Below are 19,848 nucleotides of genomic sequence, written 5' to 3' on the forward strand. Positions count from 1 at the left end.
CTGCTGCTGCTTTTGCTCAGGTGGCCATCCCATTGCTGTTTGTGCCTTTTCTCCAGGTGCCTTCATAAGGCACTTGTCCCTACGTGAGTGTTGGCCTTTCCACGGCTCAATTTTTGTTGGCAGAGCGAACAGATGGCTTTGGTCCGATCTGAGGCACACACATTAAAAAATTTCCACACCGCTGAGCCGCCCTGGGATGTGGGCACTATGGGGACCTCAGCAGCTGATGCTGAAGGGCAAGTTGGCTGGCTGTACATGGTGCCGGACTCTGCCACCAGCTGTTTCTGACGAAGAGCTGCCCCAGCTTCTTTCAGCAACTTCTATCCTCCTCCTACTCTCTGACTCCCCCTCTGAACTGTCCCCCTCTTCATCTCCTCTATTGGGAACATACAGAGGATCCCTATCATCGTCATCATCGTAATCATCCTGCCCAGCTTCGCTTGACTCAGAAAAATCCAAACATGCACCATCAGTAGGTCCTTCATCCTCCTTACACGTTACATCCATAGTGTTGCCGCGTAACGCAGACATATGAGCTGGTGAAAATTCATCTGGCTGTAACAACAATGGCTGTGCATCAGTGATTTCACCACTAAATAATTCTTGCGAAGTGTCAAATGCAGCGGAAGTGGTGCTAGTAGTAGCGCTGGTGGCTGAGCAAGATGAGGTGTTCTGTGTCGCTAAATACTCAACCACGTCCTGACAATCTTGGGACGTGATGGGACGTGCCTTCTTCCGAGCACTGTACTGTGGGCCAGGTCCACACGAAATTACATTTACACGACCTCGCGCAGACCTGCCGGGTGGCCTTCCTCTGGCTCTGGCACTACCTCTTCCTCTACCTGTTTTGTCCATATCGGGTATGCACGGAGTGGTATATCACACTGCGTGCACTCACGTAGGTAGGTGGGTTCACTTAACTGCACAGGTATGCGCACTGATGCGGTGGGTTCACTGAACAGAACAGGTATGCAGTGGCAGGTTCAATGAACAGTACAGGTATACAGTGGCGGGTTCACTGAACACAACAGGTATGTAGTGGCTGGTTCACTGAACAGGTATACAGTGGCGGGTCCACTGAACAGAACAGGTATACAGTGGCGGGTTCACAGAACAGGTATGCAGTGGCAGGTTCACTGAACACAACAGGTATGCAGTGGCGGGTTCACTAAACAGGTATACAGTGGCGGGTCCACTGAACAGAACAGGTATGCAGTGGCGGGTTCACTGAACCGAACAGGTATACAGTGGCGGGTTCACAGAACAGGTATGCAGTGGCAGGTTCACTGTACACAACAGGTATGCTGTGGCGGGTTCACTAAACAGGTATACAGTGGCGGGTCCACTGAACAGAACAGGTATGCAGTGGCGGGTTCACTGAACACAACAGGTATGCAGTGGTGGGTTCACTGAACAGGTATGCAGTGGTGGGTTCACAGAACAGGTATGCAGTGGCGGGTTCACTGAACTGTGGCGGGTTCACTGAACTGTGGCGGGTTCACTGACGGGTACCTGTACTGTTCAGTGAACCCGCCACTGCATACCTGTTCTAGGTATGCAGTGGCGGGTTCACTGAACAGTACAGGTATACAGTGGCGGGTTCACTGAACACAACAGGTATGCAGTGGCGGGTTCACTGAACAGGTATGCAGTGGCGGGTTCACTAAACAGGTATACAGTGGCGGGTCCACTGAACAGAACAGGTATGCAGTGGCGGGTTCACTGAACACAACAGGTATGCAGTGGTGGGTTCACTGAATAGGTATGCAGTGGTGGGTTCACAGAACAGGTATGCAGTGGCGGGTTCACTGAACAGTACAGGTATACAGTGGCAGGTTCACTGAACAGAACAGGTATGCAGTGGCGGGTTCACTGAACAGTACAGGTATACAGTGGCGGGTTCACTGAACACAGCACCTATGCAGTGGCGGGTTCACTAAACAGATATACAGTGGCGGGTCCACTGAACAGAACAGGTATGCAGTGGCGGGTTCACTGAACAGGTATGCAGTGGTGGGTTCACAGAACAGGTATGCAGTGGTGGGTTCACAGAACAGGTATGCAGTGGTGGGTTCACAGCACAGGAATGCAGTGGTGGGTTCACTGAACAGGTATGCAGTGGTGTGTTCACAGAACAGGTATGCAGTGGCGGGTTCACTGAACAGTACAGGTATACAGTGGCAGGTTCACTGAACAGAACAGGTATGCAGTGGCGGGTTCACTGAACAGTACAGGTATACAGTGGTGGGTTCACTGAACACAACAGGTATGCAGTGGCGGGTTCACTGAACAGTACAGGTATACAGTGGCAGGTTCACTGAACAGAACAGGTATGCAGTGGCGGGTTCACTGAACAGTACAGGTATACAGTGGCAGGTTCACTGAACACAACAGGTATGCAGTGGCGGGTTCACTAAACAGGTATACAGTGGCGGGTCCACTGAACAGAACAGGTATGCAGTGGCGGGTTCACTGAACAGGTATGCAGTGGTGGGTTCACAGAACAGGTATGCAGTGGTGGGTTCACAGAACAGGTATGCAGTGGTGGGTTCACAGCACAGGTATGCAGTGGTGGGTTTACAGAACAGGTATGCAGTGGTGGGTTCACAGCACAGGTATGCAGTGGTGGGTTCACTGAACAGGTATGCAGTGGTGGGTTCACAGCACAGGTATGCAGTGGTGGGTTCACTGAACAGGTATGCAGTGGTAGGTTCACAGCACAGGTATGCAGTGGTGGGTTCACAGAACAGGTATGCAGTGGTGGGTTCACAGCACAGGTATGCAGTGGTGGGTTCACAGAACAGGTATGCAGCCAGACAGGAACAAGTTAAGCCTAACTAATCTTTCCCTGAGAGACAGTCTGCAGCAGCTCGCCCTACTCTCACTAATGCAGGCACACGAGTGGCCGTAATGGCCGCCGCAGCCTGCCTTATATAAGGGGGGGTGGGGCTCCAGGGGCTAGTGTAGCCTAATTGGCTACACTGGGCCTGCTGACTGTGATGTAGAGGGTCAAAGTTGACCCTCAAGGTGCATTATGGGGCGAACCGAACTTCCGCAAAGGTTCGCCAGCGGGACGCGAACGCGAACCACCGAAGTTCGCGTGGAACCGTTCGCCGGCGAACCGTTCGGCCCATCTCTATTTACCTATTACCTCTCTGCTGTGGAAGCTGTTATTAGTCACAGATGAGGGGGAATTGGACAGGCTAAACTCTCTAAATATATCTATCTTTTCGTTCTGCCCAGTGCAAGAGTTCAGGTCCACTTTAAAGTTGTTATTTGAATGTACTTAATCCTTCTGAAGCTATCTGTTATTTGTACTCAGCTCTAGTTATTACCAAACATTTAATGGCATGGACACAGCAAGTGGTCAAACCAAATATCAGCTTTAAAAATCTTCCTTGCACACATTTATTACCTCTGAGTAAAGTCCTGGCCACCAATGATTACACACGGTGGATTTATCTCCCAAGTCTTTCTGCATGAGCACAAGAGGTGCACATGTGCAGAAGCTGGGGTCTTGTGCAGGGGCGTACCTGGGTAATATAGAGCCTATGGCAAACACTGAAATTGCGCCCCCCTTCCTTTGCCAGAGCCCCCTTACCCTCTAAAAATGGCATCCTCTCCTCTCTCACAAACATGTTGTTATGGTTGCCTGGGATATTGCTGTCCACTTTCCAAACACTAAGACAAATGCACCCTACATAAAATTAAGTAGCCCCAGATGACCCGCTTAGCATCCCTCCGCACAGCAACAGATTTGTCGTCAGCCAAAGGCGACAGTATACTAAAAACACTGTACAGACATGTCATCGGCCTTTGCACACGCCACGTCTTTTGCTATGAAGGGGGGAATGGAGAAATGACGAGTGCATGTAATGGAGCAGCTTCTGCTTCTGGTGGTGGGAGCAGCGAGAACAATGCCATTTGTGCTGTGCTCAAGCATAGCTAAATATCCAACACGCTGAATCTTCATGCAATCATTGTGTGGCCGATGTAGACACTCTGGTCTGGCCATAACAACCTCCCCTCCACCACGTCGTTATAGTCCGCCACTCAGAGTTCAGACCAGCGTGTGTATGGACCTTTAGGCTGCTTTCACAGTAAGACGTTACAGGCGCACGTTAGAGCAGCCTGTAACGCAGCCTAATTTACAGCAATGAAAACTAAATGGGCTGTTCACAGTGCCCATGTTGCGTTACCTTGTAATGCAGCACGTTTAAACAAAGTGCTGCATGCTGTACGATATCCGCGGCTAAGCCGCGTTAGACTGTTTGCCCATGCTCAGTAATGTTGGAGGAGGAGGTCTCCCCTCCTCCTCCACGGCCAGCCACATGGCTAATTAATATTCACTGCACTGTGTGACGTGCAGTGTATACTTCCTGGAGTGGCCACTTTGTGTGGCGATTGGCTGGTGGGACCACGTGATGCCGCATGCGTCCAAAAGTACGCATCACGGACGCATGAAGAGCCGCATAACCCGGCTCAATTTGACTTCCAACTTCAACCCCACTATGCGTTGCGTTAGGGGACCGCTATGCGACCTTAACGTGGCATCTAACGCAACGTCTTAGTGGGAAAGAAACCTTAGGGCTGGTTCAGATGGCCCTTTTGGATGCCCTTTTCACCACCTCGTAGCCAAGATTTTCAGAAATAACATTGAAGTCTATGGAGGTGCCCTTTTAATACAGATGGCGTAGGCACCCTTTTCAACTAATTCTTATCAAGGATCCTGACTCCACTATTGTACCTGTCAGTTTTGCTCCAGTTTTCCTTGTGCCAATTGTGTTATTCCCTCCCTCAATGTCACTTATTTAGAAAAATAGGCAGCACCCCAAAACCAATGCTGAATTATGAGGGACAAAGCTGGAAAAAAAAATAGCAATATTAACTAGCAGATTTCTGATCAATGAAAATATTTCATGGTACTTCTTGGTTTTCAGGTCACGATGTTCTATATGAGGAGATGCCATACTGTGTGATAACTGGGAAGGTGAGTCTGTAGTGTTACAGAAACGGACCTAAAATAAATTTGCTACTTTGAAAATAAATAAATAAAAAAAACCTCTAGACTTTTGTGTTTAGTTTTAGATCCAATAGAGTAAAATATGTCAGCTTTTTTCTCTTCCTTATAAATACATGAAATACTTGTTTTAGCTTTGGTTGTGCTGTATGTTTTGTTTCAGAGCCTTCCATATTTTGGTGTTGGTCTATTGTGTGAAGAGATGAGGGCCCTTATTCAATTCACTTTTTCTTTGAAGTTTTCTCCTCGGTGATATTTTCACACTCAGGTCCGTTTCTTGGGCCCGGGCAGACCAGGTGGCCGCTCTGGTCACAGTCAGGCAAGAAGAAGAAGGGGGGCGCAGTCAGAAGGATGCAACTGGCTGCTTACCGCTAGGGAGTTGGTGACGTGCAGTGCTTTGCAGCACGGGAAGGAGAAAGAACACCAGCACGATCACCTCTCTTGACTCCTCCTGGGCATCCTGCAGCTGCCTGCTGAGTCTGACATCAAGTATGTCATTACCGTCCTTTAGCGTTACTGCAGGCTGTCAGTGCACCCATGGAGGAGTTTGCTTGCCGCGCTGGTGTACCATCATTTCTGCCTAGCTGCGCGTGAGGCTGTCTTCAGTCTGAACGTCACTGGTTTCTCTCCTCCTGGTCCCTGCTTCCGCCTGGCATGAGCGGCTGGTCAAAAGTAAGTAGGCAGCTTGTAACCTGCTGTGACTGACTCTTGCTCTCTGCCCTGGAAACTGTGGTTGGTTAGGAGAGCAGGCCACTCTTCAAAGACCAGGAAACGGTCTAATGGTGTACAAGGTGTATGTGACCCTGCGGTCCATACAAATACCGCAGAAGCGATTTATTGCGATTAGGGTCCATTTTGCATGGACCCTCAATGTAAGTTATATGTTTTTAACCTGCAATTTGAAGCTTTGAATAAAGTGTATCCCCTTGTTGGCTGTGAACTAAAGCCTGTGTTGTGGTTTTATGCCCTAGTGGTGGCCACATCTACTATTGAGCACATGGTCACTGCAGGCTGCAACAGTGGAGGGATGAAAGTGACAGCGCTGAGGATCATATAAACTGTTCACACCTTATCAGAGGCGTTGCTAGGATCTGAAGAAATCTGGGGCACTTTTGAGCACTCCACTCAGAAAATGGGTGTGGCCATGCACAATAATGTGGGTGTAGTCATGGGTGGGGCCAAATTTACATAAACTTAACAGCAGTCTAAGTGGAAAAAAATATAAAAAACGCAGCATATCACATAAATAGACAGTGTCACTTAAACAAAACTAGGCAGAGTTACCAGCATGCTACCCTCGCTCCCACGAGCCTCCCGTTCTGGCACTACAACTCCCAGCATTCCCTGTAGAAGAACCACAGCTCCCTGCATGCTCACATAGGGGCAACACAGCACCCAGTATACCTCCGAGTGATGCACCACAGCTCCCAGAATTCCCACCATTGAGGCAACACAGCAGACTCTGCCGGGAGGACATCTAGGGCACTCCAGAATAGGGGTATCCGGGAATCCGGGGCAGGTGTCGCTGATCTTTGAGGCTAGCAACGCCCCTGCACCTTATCATTAAAATGCCCAGAAAATACTCAAAATTATTTTGACAATACTTTTTCTCCTACTTGTTGGCACTTTTGCATTTGCAGAGTGCTGAAAAGTTATTTTAAAATCACACTGAAGTAGAAAAAAAAAGGTATGATATAATGGATTGTATGTGGTACGGATAATTAATAAAGTATTAGTAGCAGAGGAAAGAGTCATCTTTTTACTTTTAGCTATACAGCTTTTTTTAATAACATTGCATCATTCTCTAATATTTGCAGTTTACAAACTATACTCTGTATTTTAAACTATGAAACAGAACAGAGCTAATGACCCTTTGAACCTTTTTTTGATGTACAAGTGCTTGAGAAAACAGTGCTGTCTTCAACCCAAGTTGGGTCAAAGAGCTCAGAGAAGCTCTTTTGCATAGATGACAACTGAAGTTTCTTAACTCTTCCTGTACTGGAAACAGTATGAGACTCCTATCTGTGCTGCTGATGTTCTATTTCTTAGCTATACTATGCATACAATTCATTATATCAGACGCTTATTTTCACTTCAGATTCCCTTTAAAGAGAAGTTGAAAAATTATCTCCCAGGAGAAAACTAAGGAGAAACAGTGAATTGAATATGAGTTGTGGAATCTTCTGAGGGGAAAAAAAATGCCAGAAAAATTCTCCTCAACCTCTCCTATGAATACCGCTTGATCTTCTCCATTCTTATTGGTCAGCTTGAATATCTCTACCCGAAAGATGAATTGGATAGCTGCCTAGATTTCACACACATCTATCTAAGTGTTCTGTGACCAGGAGTGGTGTACCAGGTCTGGGGAATTAGCACTAGCTTCACCTGCCTGAGTGTAGTAGACATGTGGACTGTGTCAGCACAGAGACATACCTGTGAGTAATGCCCACAAAGATCCTTCCTGATCACTGTGGGGGACATTTTCCCCACAGTTGTAGTACAGATAAGCAGCCCAGCTCTCTGCTGAGGGCCAGGACAGCTTGCGGGAATAAAGAGTTCCTGTGCCTGGAGTTCCTACTGGTGATGGTCCTGAATCGAGGTCGTGATTCTGACTCGACTAGATCACAGTCCGGAGGAGTAGACAAGGTCAAGAGATTAGAGAGAGGTTCCTATGATCTTCTCTGCAGGTTTGATGACCCCCTGTAGCTTGTGCTTGTCACTCCGAGAGGCGCTTGCATGTTATTCAACACCTTAGTTTATTTATTTTAGCTTTGCTCAGTGGAAGTAGTCAAACATAGCAGTAAATGCTCTAAAGCATTACATAGATTTTCAGTACCTCTTACAGGGCCGGATTTCCCATAAGGCACTGTAGGCACGTGCCTACAGGCGGAGCTATGTGTGAGAGGCGGGTCCTGTCCTATTCTGTCCCCTGGCAACAGCAGCTACATTACCCTCGCTACAATCAGATGCCTCCATGTAGAGCCGTACGTAGCAATGTGAGGGCGCATTCCTCTTCACTATATGCCGAGCTGCTGGCCGCCCCATCTGCCTTCTCTCCCAGCCTGCGCTTCTGGTATGAGTGTCAGACGCTGTCAGATATATGACAAGCGCTGGCAGAAGTGTGTGGCTGTGTTGCTGCTAGGCAACAGGAAGCCGGAAGCCAGGGTCTACAGTGGCGTCGGGTCTTCCTGTATAGTGCACACTGCAATGTTGCCAGTGCCTAGGAATGAGGAGGAGAGCGGCTCCAAATTCATCTGGACTGGGCTGACAGGTCCAGGAGGAGGTCGGGTGCACTATCGGGAGGCAGCAGGAGTGAGTCTGTGAGTGCCGTTATTCTATGTGCGCTGATATATTCAAAGTTGGAATGCTTTCGGTTTATCTGTGTGGTCTGCAGGTCATGGATGGTTGATCTGAGGAATGTACTCAGTCAGTCCTTTACAAAACAAGTCCCGAAGTAGAAAGTGGTCATGAGGGACATAACTGATAAAAGGGAGAGAAGTAGATATGAAGTATGTCCTCTGTCTGCAGTGACTGAGCATATCAAATGTGTAATTTTATTTTAGCGTGTGTGTGTGTGTGTGTGTGTGTGTGTGCGCGCGCGTGTGTGTGCGCTGCGAGTGGGTGTGCTGCGAGAGTGTGTGTGTGTGTATGTGCTTAAGTGAGTGTGTGTGTGCCTGCGTTCAAGTGTGTGTGTGGGGTTGGGGGTCCCTGCCTAATGCCAGTAACTGCCCTCAGGAGCTTACTGTCTAATTCCTGCATCATATCACTGACCTCAGGAGCTCACATCCTAATCATTGTCTCATATCACTAAGGATGATATGAGACAGTGATTAGAGTGTTAGATTCTAAGGACAGTTACTGACATGAGGCAGGGATTAGAGTTCAAAATAAATTTACTTGGGGGTGTGGCCTGATTTAGGGGCGGAGTTAAGGGCGCCACAACGCCTGTGCCTACAGGCTCCAGAGTTGTAAATCCGGCCCTGACCTCTTAGCAAATATGTGCCTGTTCAACACAGTATCGGTCACATTAAAGAGAATCTGTAATGTAAGAAAAAAAACCTCTGGGGGATACTTACCTCGGGAAGGAGAAGCCTCTGGATACTAACGAGACTTCCCTGTCCTCCTCCATCCCTCCATTCAAGCGCTGGGACCCTCCGAAGGTAAATATTGACCTACAGTGATCCAGCGCAGGCACACTAGCTGCTCTTTGTTTGGGTTAAGGCGTAAATAGCCGAACCCGATTGCATCTGCTCTACTGTGCAGGCGCGAGTCCTTTGCGCCGATACGATCGGGATCAGATATTTCCATCTTACCCAAAAATATATCACTGCTTTTCAAGCTTGTCGGGGGAAGTTTCGGGGAGTCTGCGCTGAATTCCTTCAAGTTTCAGAGGTCGGAGAAGCCTCATTGGGACCCTCTCCCGAGGTAAGTATCCCCCAGAGCTTTTTTTTTTGTTTGTTTCAGGTTGTCTTTAAGTTATTAAGTAGGGGGTGGGGCTGTAACAATGCGAGTAATGTTTTGGGAGAGGAAAGTAAAGGGAGTGTACAGTGAACATTTTTCCATGCTAAGTATTCTTTGGGGAGGGCTAAGATGATGGTAAGGAACAAACCAAGGTGGAGAAGAGCTCAAAAGGCAAGTGTCTTAAAGGGATCCTGAGCGCTGAATAAAAATGAAATTTGGACTTACCTGGGGCTTTCTCCAGCCCCCCTGTAGCCTGCAAGGTTCTCCAACATCCTCTTCTCCCCTCTCCTGGTCCCGCTGGTGGCTCCAGTAATCAGCAACTCTTGGGTGAAGTCACATCATCACACCGGTCACCATAAGCCTCCTTCGCATGCCCTACCGGAGGACCTCTCGGGCTATGGTTGGCTGTCCAAATTTGTTTTGATCCAGCGAGCGCCCAGGGTCCCTTTAAAGTGTACCAGAGATGTGGAAACTTTTACTTACCAGTGCTTCTTCCAGACGCCTATACCCCCCTAGCCCCCCCCCCCCCCCCCCGGTCCACCTGTGTCTTCTGGGTCCCCTTCGTTGTGCTGCTGTTCCACCAGACAAACTCCATGATGGGCAATTCATATAGACTTTGCCTGTGCAGAATGCTTCAATCAATGGCTGCCAGCAACACAGCTGAGGGGATCCGGAGCACACCAAGGTACCGGAAAGATTACGAGAGGCTGGAAAAAGCCCCAGGTACATAAAAGTAATCTTGTTACCCAGTCTCAGGATTACTTTAAGATGGAAGAGCAAGACTTCCTTGTGGCAGCAGAGAGGAGTGGAGTCAATTCCTGAGCAGATGAAAGTTTTTTTCTCCCACCCCCATGGGATCAGAATAGGATTGAATGGTGCGAGAGTGAGAGTTCAGGCATTCTTACATTCCAGTAAGACCCACTTCCCAGCTAAGAAGCGTGCACAGAACAGAACAGGGGCAGCTTCACCCTAGACCTGAACTCCTGATTCCTGCTTGGCAGACTATCCAAGTGCTCTCCACAAAGTGGGGTGGAACACCAGACTTCATCCTGTAAAGTCAGTCCTAATTTTGATCGATTCAATTACATAAAAAGCATTGGTGCGGATTGTGAAATACTGTTTTGTGCTTTGTGATGCTTTATGTACTTAGTAATGTCTTCATCTGACCTTCTTTTACTGCAGGATAAAATTCATTATGCTACTTTGGATCAAACCAAGCTCAAAGGTGGGCCCAAGACACGGCGTCCAGAGAAGAAGGAGAATGTGGAATATGCTGATGTGGTCAAAACAACGTCCTAACAACATTATGGTCTACAAATTTTACCCAAAATGACTGTAAATCCACCTTTAAGTGCTTGCTGTATAGGAGAGGAGGCTAAAAGCTAATAAGGCAAACTTGTAATGAAAATAAAAATCAAACCTGAACTGAAAATAAACTTATGAGATAATGAATTGTATGTATAGCAGCAATAGTATTTAGAACCCACCTGTAGTCTCATATCCCTATTCCTATGTCAATTTAAAGAGAATCTGTATTGTTAAAATCGCACAAAAGTAAACATACCAATGCGTTAGGGGACATCTCCTATTCCCCTCTGTCACAATTGCGCCGCTCCCCGCCGGTTTAAAAAGTTTGTTTATAAACAAACAAAATGGCCACCAAAACAGGAAGTAGGTTGATGTACAGTATGTCCACACATAGGAAATACATCCTTACACAAGCAGGCTGAATACAGCCTTCCTTTTGAATTTCAAGAGATCATTTGTGTGTTTACCTTCTGTCCCCCTGCAGCTCTCATCCACTGAATAGTGACAGGCTGATTGTTTCTTCCTGCAGACAGCTCTGCCGGTGTCTGTAATTCCTCAGCATGTGTCAGCCAGCTCCTTTCACAGCCTAACAGAGGAGGATTTTTATCCAGCTCTCTTCTCTCACTGATATCAGAGAGCAGAGACCCTGCTGGCTTATGTAAATAACACACACACTGGAGTGTGCATAGAGGGGGCCTGGAGAGGGGCGTGCATAGCAGATCAACACTGAAGTTGGCAGCCTTCAGGGATGGTCGTAGTCAGTCAACTTCGCTACGCTGGAAATACGCGTAGTTTTACACAATTACGCTTCGCCAAACTACGGCTTCGAAAACAAATATTCGCTTTGTATGCATTTCGTACAATACGCGTTAAAATACCCAATTACGCGTAGTGCGAAGCGTACTGTATGCGGATAGTTATGCCCGTATGCAGAAAATTGTACGCATTAATTTCTTTAGAAATGCATATAATGGGAACCCTTCTATGCGTACATTCCCCTTTCCAATGCGTAAATTTGTATGCATACAATCGCATGCGGAAAATTAGATGCGAGTTACGCATTTGTAGTTCACTACGCAATACACATGTTAACTACGCATAGTGGGCGTAAGCTACGCGTATCGGTACTTCGCTACGTGTAAATTCGTAAGCGTAGGTTTGAAACTTCGCCTATGAACTACAATGCGTAGATGCGAACTACGATGCGTAAATTCGCACTGGCGTAGTTTCTGCTCATCCCTGGCAGCCTTCCAGACACAGGGCGACAAGTCCGACAGGGGAAAGATAAGCTGATTTATTACAGAGACGGCGATAGTAGAAAGTGCTGCAGTAAGCCAGAGCACATTAGAATAGGTTTAGGAACTTGTAGGATGGTAGAAAAAAGGATGACATTTTTTTTTACAGAGTCTCTTTAAGGGGTTAAATACAATCTCTGTGTTTTTTGGTTCACAGGTATATGTACCTATTTGACAGAACTCTGTAGAAGTTTTATAGTATAATATGTAATGTGCTCGTTAATAGACGAATACTGATTGTACCAGTTTGACTTATGTTCTGTATTGAGTAATTTCTCAACCATACTCTCTTGTAAACTTATTCAGCTAAGTCACATCAGTTATTTAATTGTATGTACGGAAAATTCTAATAAAAATTTATTGGAAAAAAAAAATTCAATCTCTTAACTTTGCACAGTGGCCATTTTGGTGACATGTACCATCTGGCTCATTCAGCTCCCGACAAAAAGAAATAATGAACATTTAAGCTTTTTAGCTTTCTTTTGTTATCAGCAGTGTTTGTTCATCCAGATAAAGCTAAAATACTTCTGTTTATTATGTAGGAAGATGCACTGAACTTGCACTTTCACTGGTTCATTTTTATACAGATAGCACCGTTTTTTTTAATTCAACATGGGGTTTAAAGGGACGCAGAGCTCCTTTTAAAAATCAAATTTGCACTTACCTGTGGCTCCCTCCAGCCCCCCTAGGCCGCAAGGTCCCCCGACGGCCTCCTGGCTCCTCCCCTGGTCCCACTGGCAGCTCTGTTAAGGCCCGGTTCACATTAGCGGCTGCTATCCGGAATCGCCGTGCCGGAGCCGTGCCGGAGCCGGACCGCATGCGGACCGGACGAAACGGACGCACGGCATAGCAATGAAAGTCTATGCGACCGTTCACATGCGTCCGTTTCGTCCGGACCGGAGCCGGACCGGATCCGGACTCCGGCGTCCGTTCCAACATGCGCTATTTTTTGGTCCGGCTGGTCCGGCTGATGTATCCGGACCGGAGCCGGAATGTTGCATCCGGCCAATGGAAACCAATGAGAACCGGAGAGCGCACAACACACTGGCTATAAAAACCGGATGTTGTACCACACTTCCTATGCTGACTCTATGGTATGGTGGCCATTTTGGATGGGGACCACATGGCACCAGCGTTCACAGAGTGGAGCAGCAGTGACTTCATGCTGGAGCTCTTTGGCAGCAATATGGAGCAGGATCTGTCTGATAGCGAGGGGGTGAGGCCCTACACATCAGAAGACCTCATCCTACAGGTGCAGCAGGTACCAGCCCTGTGGGACAAGGGGGATGCGGACCACAGCAACATCAAAAAATGCAGAGGCCTGTGGAAAAAAATTGACAAGCTGTATGTGGAGGACTTTGAGAACTTGAGCAAGAGACAGCAAGGCACAGAGGGTATGTTGACTAGAAGTTTTTTGGGGGGGCTTGTGGTTTAAGCTTGTGATGTATTCCACTTTTGCTATGGATTTGTGTTGCCCACCCACCTGTTCCCCACCCACCTGTACCCCACCTGTGATGTATCCCACCCACCTGTACCCCACCTGTGATGTATCCCACCTGTGATGTATCCCACCCACCTGTGATGTATCCCACCCACCTGTACCCCACCTGTGATGTATCCCACCCACCTGTACCCCACCTGTGATGTATCCCACCTGTGATGTATCCCACCCACCTGTGATGTATCCCACCCACCTGTACCCCACCTGTGATGTACCCCACCTGTGCTGTATCCCACCCACCTGTGATGTATCCCACCCACCTGTACCCCACCTGTGATGTATCCCACCCACCTGTACCCCACCTGTGATGTATCCCACCCACCTCTACCCCACCTGTGATGTATCCCACCTGTGATGTATCCCACCCACCTGTGATGTATCCCACCCACCTGTACCCCACCTGTGATGTATCCCACCCACCTGTACCCCACCTGTGATGTATCCCACCTGTGATGTATCCCACCCACCTGTGATGTATCCCACCCACCTGTACCCCACCTGTGATGTACCCCACCTGTGCTGTATCCCACCCACCTGTGATGTATCCCACCCACCTGTACCCCACCTGTGATGTATCCCACCCACCTGTACCCCACCTGTGATGTATCCCACCCACCTCTACCCCACCTGTGATGTATCCCACCCACCTGTACCCCACCTGTGATGTATCCCACCCACCTGTACCCCACCTGTGATGTATCCCACCCACCTGTACCCCACCTGTGATGTATCCCACCTGTGATGTATCCCAACCACCTGTGATGTATCCCACCCACCTGTACCCCACCTGTGATGTATCCCACCCACCTGTACCCCACCTGTGATGTATCCCACCCACCTGTACCCCACCTGTGATGTATCCCACCTGTGATGTATCCCACCCACCTCTACCCCACCTGTGATGTATCCCACCCACCTGTACCCCACCTGTGATGTATCCCACCCACCTGTACCCCACCTGTGATGTATCCCAACCACATGTGATGTATCCCACCCACCTGTACCCCACCTGTGATGTATCCCACCCACCTCTACCCCACCTGTGATGTATCCCACCCACCTGTACCCCACCTGTGATGTATCCCACCCACCTGTACCCCACCTGTGATGTATCCCACCCACCTGTACCCCACCTGTGATGTATCCCACCCACCTGTACCCCACCTGTGATGTATCCCACCTGTGATGTATCCCACCCACCTGTGATGTATCCCACCCACCTGTACCCCACCTGTGATGTACCCCACCTGTGCTGTATCCCACCCACCTGTGATGTATCCCACCCACCTGTACCCCACCTGTGATGTACCCCACCTGTGCTGTATCCCACCCACCTGTGATGTATCCCACCCACCTGTACCCCACCTGTGATGTACCCCACCTGTGCTGTATCCCACCCACCTGTGATGTATCCCACCCACCTGTACCCCACCTGTGATGTACCCCACCTGTGCTGTATCCCACCCACCTGTGATGTATCCCACCCACCTGTACCCCACCTGTGATGTATCCCACCCACCTGTACCCCACCTGTGATGTATCCCACCTGTGATGTATCCCACCCACCTGTGATGTATCCCACCCACCTGTGATGTATCCCACCCACCTGTACCCCACCTGTGATGTATCCCACCCACCTGTACCCCACCTGTGATGTATTCCACCCACCTGTACCCCACCTGTGATGTATCCCACCCACCTGTACCCCACCTGTGATGTATCCCACCCACCTGTGATGTATCCCACCCACCTGCGAAGTACCCCACCTGTGCACATAAAACATACACAATGACCAATTATTATACATCAATAATTTATTGTAAAAAATTAATACATTTAAAATCACTCAAAAACTTGAAACTCTAAAATAAACACATTTTAACAAAACATATTAAAAACCAAACATTCACCCTCGTCCTGGTGGTGTGGTAAAATAAAGTCTCAGTTGGTCCCTGTTCCGCAGTGACACTACCCTTGGCCTGGTTGCATACCTCCGCAGGGGCATTAGTGGAAGCACATTCGGGGGTTCCGGAGTCTCTCTTTCCTCCTGCCGCACAAAGTTGTGGAGGATGCATGCTGCCTTCACCACGACAACTGCGTTGCCCGGTTTCAGCAGCATGGGCGTGTGGAACACCCTCCACTTTGACACCAGGATCCCAAATGTGCACTCCACCATTCTCCTTGCACGGCTCAACCGAGCATTGAAGTGTAGCTGGCTGGCATCAAGTCCCCTGTCTGGGTACGGACGCATTACATGGTCGGACAGGGCGAAGGCCTCGTCCCCCACAAACACATAGGGGTAGGCCGGTGCCCTTGTCCCAGGCCAGGGTCTGTCACGGGGGAGACGCAGTCTGCCTTCCTCCATCAGCCGGCAAAGGGTCGTACGCTGGAAAATTCCAGAGTCATTGGAACTACCGTACGACCCCACGTCCACGTACACAAACTTGTAGTCCGCATCTGCCACTGCCATTAGAACAATGCTAAAGTATTTTTTATAGTTGAAATAATGGCTGCCACTCCCCACGGGTTTCTGAAGCCGGATGTGTTTCCCATCCAGTGCGCCAACACAATTAGGAAACTTGCACTCGGTCCAGAAGCCCTGGGCGATCTCCTCCCATTTCGTGGTGTCCGGCACAGGCATGTATCTGGCCCTCAGTCGCGTCCAAAGGATCCTCGAAGTCCTCACGACGATGCCTGCCACCGTGCTCTTCCCAATACGAAATGTGACATGTAGCGATGTATATGTTTGTCCAGTTGCGATGTACCTACAAGAGAAATAATCGAAATCAATTTTTCATGTCGTTACAGGAGAAAGGTTCAAGACAAGGTGGCGCAATATACGGGATGCATACGTGAAATGGCTACGGAAGAAAAAACTTGCCGAACGAAGTGGCAGTGGCGGGGGAAGGCGACAAAAAGACTACCAATTTGCCAAGCAATTGTCTTTCATCAATGCAAGCCTGGAACCTAGACTGTAAGTACCACTACTGTGGGCAGGAACTGAGAGCTCATTTACCATGACTTCGGCCATGTATTGCTATGGCCTCAATTCCCATGGCTAGCGAACTTTTCTCACAAGCTTTATCAAATGTTGGGTAGAAACGGTTGATAAAGTGATTGCTAGTGTTTGCTAGCTCTGTGAATTGACGCCACATGCTGTTTGGCACACCAATAAATATTGTTTTTATCTACAGGACTGAAGACAATTTGGAGCAAGAGGAACCGACCCAGGAGGCACGGTTCAGCAGTGAGGAGAGCTTGGTGGATGATGACGTCGCCGATGTAACCTATTGCCCCGAGGAGAGGAGTAGGAGGAGGGAGTCCTTAATCCCAGCTCTCTCCTTTGATGATGACTTGGCAGAAGAGAGCTTGGATGTTGAGGTTGCAGGACCGAGTGTGGAAGAAGCTGAACCTCCACAATCGACCGCTATGGAAGCTCCAGGGGAACAAGAACAAAGTGAGGAGCACCGAGAGACTGCAGCACAACCAGCGCGCAGGGCAACCCCGACACAGGCCAGAGGACGGGAAGATGCTGCCACACCACCAGTGAGGACCACCACACCAGTGAGGCGTCGAGGTACCCTCCCCCCAACAAGGAGAGAGACAGAGTCCGAGATGTCCGGGGCTGTCTCCGGACTTCTCGGGATTCTTCAGAGCCACCAAACTCTCATAACCCGGCAGTTGCAAGATGAGGACAGGGGCCATATCATGGAGCAGTACAAGTCCCACATCACTTCACTGCAATGTGAGCTCGACGCTGTACATGGGCACTACAGGGACGAGCTTAAAATGGTGCATGAGATGCACAGAGGAGAAATCGACCAACTGCGTGCGCAGCATCATCAGTCGGTGGGCCAGCTGCAGAACATGATGCAGCAAATGCATCAACAAAGCAAGGAACTACTGAAATTGCAGGCACACCCATGTTTTCACACTGTGATGTCTCTAATACCATATCTGGAAAAGGTGCCTTCCCAAAACCTGATGGCGTGCCATTCCAATTTGCTGGAGGTGATTAAACAGCACATGGACACGCCATTATTGCAACCACCAATTTTTAGACCCCCACAACCAACAGCGGTGCTCACCTGGCAATCATCACAGATGTACACCGGCTACAGAGGCAGTCAATATGGGCCACCGCTGTCAGGGTCCAGCTCATCCACGACCAGCACCCAAGAGAGTCCAGATTTCCAGGCAGCAACTCCCACCTTTTCTAGTAGTGGTGCCGATACAATTTGAAAAAAAAAGTCAAATTGTTCCTGGACATGCTCCTCTGAATACCTCCGATCCTCGGAGGAAGGATACCATCACAGGGCTTTTTAACTTTTGGTTTTGCTGGACTTGAACTTTAGGGCCTGGTGTCCCCGAAAGACACTACCTGGGTCACAACCTTGTGCCTGTTGCACTGCACCTGTAGTCCTGCACCTGTGCCTTTGATTCCTCTTGTTCCTTACTTTGTTGATCCTAATCACTTGCACAAGACCCTTGGAGCCATGGGTGAAGGACACCTTCACTGGTCGGTGAGAGGCCTAGCCTTTTCACTGACCTGTGTCCTTCATCCATGGCTCAGAGGGTCCTGTGCCAGTAGTTAGGTTTTAGAAGCACTAATAATTTAGGGCCTGGTGTCCCCGAAAGACACTACCTGGGTCACAACCTTGTGCCTGTTGCACTGCACCTGTAGTCATGCACCTCTGCCATCGGTTCCTCTTGCTCCTCACTTTGTTCTTGTTCCTAACCACTTGCACAAGACCCTTTGAACCATGGATGAAGGACACCTTGACTGGTCGGTGAGAGGCCTAGCCTTTTCACTGACCTGTGTCCTTCATCCATGGCTCAGAGGGTCCTGTGCCAGTGGTTAGGTTTTTAAAGCACTTCAATTTTAGGGCCTGGTGTCCCCGAAAGACACTACCTGGGTCACAACCTTGTGCCTGTTGCACTGCACCTGTAGTCCTGCTCCTCTGCCATCGGTTCCTCTTGCTCCTCACTTTGTTCTTGTTCCTAACCACTTGCACAAGACCCTTGGAGCCATGGATGAAGGACACCTTGACTGGTCGGTGAGAGGCCTAGCCTTTTCACTGACCTGTGTCCTTCATCCATGGCTCAGAGGGTCCTGTGCCAGTGGTTAGGTTTTTAAAGCACTTCAATTTTAGGGCCTGGTGTCCCCGAAAGACACTACATGGGTCACAACCTTGTGCCTGTTGCACTGCACCTGTAGTCCTGCTCCTCTGCCATCGGTTCCTCTTGCTCCTCACTTTGTTCTTGTTCCTAACCACTTGCACAAGACCCTTGGAGCCATGGATGAAGGACACCTTGACTGGTCGGTGAGAGGCCTAGCCTTTTCACTGACCTGTGTCCTTCATCCATGGCTCAGAGGGTCATGTGCCAGTGGTTAGGTTTTTGAAGCACTTCAATTTTAGGGCCTGGTGTCCCCGAAAGACACTACCTTGGTCACAACCTTGTGCCTGTTGCACTGCACCTGTAGTCCTGCACCTCTGCCATCGGTTCCTCTTGCTCCTCACTTTGTTCTTGTTCCTAACCACTTGCACAAGACCCTTGGAGCCATGGATGAAGGACACCTTGACTGGTCGGTGAGAGGCCTAGCCTTTTCACTGACCTGTGTCCTTCATCCATGGCTCAGAGGGTCATGTGCCAGTGGTTAGGTTTTTGAAGCACTTCAATTTTAGGGCCTGGTGTCCCCGAAAGACACTACCTTGGTCACAACCTTGTGCCTGTTGCACTGCTCCTGTAGTCATGCACCTCTGCCATCGGTTCCTCTTGCTCCTCACTTTTTTCTTGTTCCTAACCACTTGCACAAGACCCTTGAAACCATGGATGAAGGACACCTACACTGGTCGGTGAGAGGCCTAGCCTTTTCACTGACCTGTGTCCTTCATCCATGGCTCAGAGGGTCCTGTGCCAGTGGTTAGGTTTTTGAAGCACTTCAATTTATTAGGGCCTGGTGTCCCCGAAAGACACTTGGGCAGCTATGCCCTACAACTCTTCCAGCACAAAGTTGGTGGTTGGTGTTCCTTAAAACTGACCGGGCTATACCATAGATATGTTATTTTTTTGTCTTCCATGTTGGAAGAATGTTTCCATGTTGGAAAGTGGTTGTTTTTGCAATAAAAAAATTTGTTTTTACATACCTCAGTGTGATGAGTAGTTGTTCTTGTGGTGTGACTGCTCTCCTGAACGTGGTATCCTTCTTCCTAAGGTCATCCTTCACCATCTCCAAAAGGGTATCAAACCTGTCAGGAGAT

At 48.9% G+C, this 19,848-nt stretch overlaps 1 protein-coding gene across 1 annotated transcript in view; it reads left to right on the top strand.

Moving 5' to 3' along the window:
* LOC137562067 (uncharacterized) overlaps positions 1–12,364 on the top strand; it is a 134,346-nt gene extending 121,982 nt beyond the window's left edge. Inside the window, exons 7-8 of the mRNA XM_068273406.1 lie at positions 4,941–4,990; positions 10,664–12,364. Of these exons, the coding sequence (XP_068129507.1) occupies positions 4,941–4,990; positions 10,664–10,780 (167 nt within the window). The 3' untranslated portion in view covers positions 10,781–12,364. The remainder of the gene's footprint in view (positions 1–4,940; positions 4,991–10,663) is intronic.
* Positions 12,365–19,848: the final 7,484 nt, after the last annotated feature.

Source organism: Hyperolius riggenbachi, chromosome 3, assembly GCF_040937935.1.
Source record: "Hyperolius riggenbachi isolate aHypRig1 chromosome 3, aHypRig1.pri, whole genome shotgun sequence".
Classification (NCBI taxonomy): domain Eukaryota; kingdom Metazoa; phylum Chordata; class Amphibia; order Anura; family Hyperoliidae; genus Hyperolius; species Hyperolius riggenbachi.